General features: G+C 45.8%; 1 protein-coding gene across 3 annotated transcripts in view; it reads right to left on the bottom strand.

Moving 5' to 3' along the window:
* Positions 1 to 391: 391 nt before the first annotated feature.
* LOC108519233 (uncharacterized) overlaps positions 392 to 2,601 on the bottom strand; it is a 22,254-nt gene continuing 20,044 nt past the window's right edge. For 2 of the 3 annotated variants that reach the window (XR_001882578.1, XM_017858066.1), the window contains 2 exons: positions 1,425 to 1,531; positions 392 to 1,117 (listed from right to left, as the gene is read on the bottom strand). Coding sequence is in view for 2 of the 3 variants with exons in the window: in XM_017858066.1 (XP_017713555.1) it covers positions 943 to 1,117; positions 1,425 to 1,531 (282 nt within the window). In the remaining variant the exon portion in view is untranslated. The remainder of the gene's footprint in view (positions 1,118 to 1,424; positions 1,532 to 2,601) is intronic. The other variant, XM_017858067.1, reaches the window with a different exon arrangement.

The raw sequence follows: 2,601 nt of genomic DNA, 5'->3' as shown, positions 1-2,601 counted from the left end.
AACAATGAGAACACATGGACACAGGGAGGTGAACATCACACACTGGGGCCTGTCGGGGGGTGGAGGGCTGGGGGAAGGATAGCATAAGGAGAAATATCTAATGTAGATTACGGGTTGATGGGTGCAGCAAACAACCATGGCACGTGTATACCTATGTAACAAATCTGCACATTCTGCGTATGTATCCCAGAATTTAACGTATAATTTAAAAATATATAAAATAATAAAATAAAATAAATACATAATAAATAAATCCTAACACTACCATTTAATTGTACAACTGCAGCGGTCTCCAGCCATATTGAATTCCTTGTAAATGGAACTCCAGAAGCGGGGTGTGCTATGGGAGTAACATCCCCTGGGCTTGAGCAGCCAAAGTTAAGTTTCCTCATCTGTCAAATTGTTGTGGAGCTGATTAAACAAGGTGACGAATATCAAGAGCTGAGCAGAGTAAGCACCCAATAAATGGTAACTGTTGCTATTATTTCTGCTTCTTTCCCTTTCTGGATACTCTTGGGACATTTACCTTGTGTAAAAAAGCCCTGAGATCTCACTGGTGTCTGCCCAGCACGATTTGACTTTGGAGCACTGCTCTTGAGGTCTTAAAGAATGAAAAAGCTTCCCATGTATCTTCTGGGTACAGCATACCCAGGGTGGTGGCTGACTCTCTGAATCTTTGCTCTGCCAATTTGTCTGATTGTATTTGGAAGAAAGTCTCTGTTGTGTGCTGGTAGTCCTTAACACCTGGCGATGTTAGCTGTAGAGGGCGTCTTAAGCAGCAGGATTCCATTAGGGAGCAGCTGCAGTTGAAGGAGATGATGGTGTGGATGGTGTGGGACTCAGGAGCGAGGCACGGTCACTATTCCCAATCCATTCCCAGAGGATTCTGACTGGCTGCTCCCATAGGCCCATGTGAAAAGTGAGGACAGTAGAGGCTCCCCGTCACTTCCTCTGTGCCACGAGTGTCTCAGAGGCAGCAGTGGGAGGCAGGGAGGCAGGGAAGTGAGGCCTCTGATTGCTGGAAATGAACCCATGGAAAATCCTGGAATGGCACTCCGCCTTCCGAGCCACTGGGAGGTCGCAGACTGCAGCCCATGAGGCAGGAGGTAGCCACCAGCTATGGAAATGCAGAGCAGAGAGGATTAAACTGACTTTCTGACACATTTCTGTGGGAAGGGTGTCTCTAAGTGTGAAGCCATTTCCCAGAGTAGTGTGGCACCAGGGCTGATGCTGGCCCCCTTCACAGGATGCTGGGGCTCTGCCTAGGTGGAGAGGCAGAGGTGGAATGGGAAGAGGCCCCAGGGTCACAGCCAGGAGGCTGCAGGCCCAGGCCCCAAGGAAAAAGTGATGGCCTCAGCTTCTTTCTACTTCCATGGAGGAAGGCCTCCAGCTAGGTATCTCCAGTCCTCTAGCATCTTCCTCACCTGAGGCAGGGAAGCCCGGGGCCCTGGGTTCTAATCCTGGCTCTGCCATTCACCAGCTGTGTGACCTGGGACAACCCATTGAAACTTCTGAACTTCCATCTCTTCATCTTTGAAACAAATGGTGAGAAAAGGTAGTGCTAGTTACTGACCAAGGCAATGTTCCAAGGTACCTTACAGATGCTATTTCATTAGAATATATTATTCTGTTTAAAAGTATTACATATATTTTATATGTATTTTATACATATATTTTATATGTATTTTATACATATATTTATATGTATTTTTACATGTATGTTAACATATATTTTATTAATTCATTGAATCAGAACAATCCTGCAAGGGAGAGATTATTAAACCCATTTTACAGATGAAGAAACTGAGGCTAGAGCCTAAGAAACTCCCAGACAGTGAGGGGCATGGCTTGAATGCAAAACAGTGTTGCTGGCCTCCAAAGCCTGTGTTATTTTCCTTACATGGAGAAACCTCTCTATTTAACGTTATTAATAGAAATATTGTTTATTACAGGCATGGTGGCTCATGCCTGTAATCCCAGGGCTAGGGAGGCTGAGGTGGCAGGATCACTTGAGCCCAGGAGTTTGAGACCAGCCTGGGCAACATAATGGGACCTTGTCTCTACAAAAAGAAAAATTAGCCAGGCATGGTGGAGTGCACCTGTAGTCCTAGCCACTCAAGACACTGATGTGGGAGGATTGCTTGAGCCTGGGAGGTCAAGGCTGCAGTGAGCTGTGATCACACCACTGCACTGCAGCCTGGGTGACACAGTAATAGCCTGTCTCAAAAAAAAAAAAAAGAAAAAGAAAAGAAAAGAAGGAAGGAAGGAAGAAGGGAAGGGAAGGGAAGGGATAAAGAAGGAAAGAAAGAGAGAGAAAGAGAGAAAGAAAAAGCAAAGAAAAGAAAAAAGCAAAGAAAAGAAGGGAGGGAGGGAGAAGGAAGAAAGAGAGAGAGAGAAAGAGAAAGAAAGAAAGAGAGAAGAGAGAAAGACAGAAGAAAGAGAAAGAAAGAAAAGAAAAGAAGGGAGGGAAGGAGGGAGGGAGGGAGGGAGGGAGGAAGGAAGGAAGGAAGGAAGGAAGGAAGGAAGGAAGGGAGGAAGGGAGGAAGAAAGGAAGGAAGGAAGGAAGGAAGGAAGGAAGGAAGGAAGGAAGGAAGGAAGGAA

Source organism: Rhinopithecus bieti, unplaced genomic scaffold, assembly GCF_001698545.2.
Source record: "Rhinopithecus bieti isolate Rb0 unplaced genomic scaffold, ASM169854v2 scaffold_46101, whole genome shotgun sequence".
NCBI classification, from domain to species: domain Eukaryota; kingdom Metazoa; phylum Chordata; class Mammalia; order Primates; family Cercopithecidae; genus Rhinopithecus; species Rhinopithecus bieti.
The sequence above is the reverse complement of the archived record's forward strand: the minus strand, read 5'-3'. Positions and strand labels throughout refer to the sequence as shown.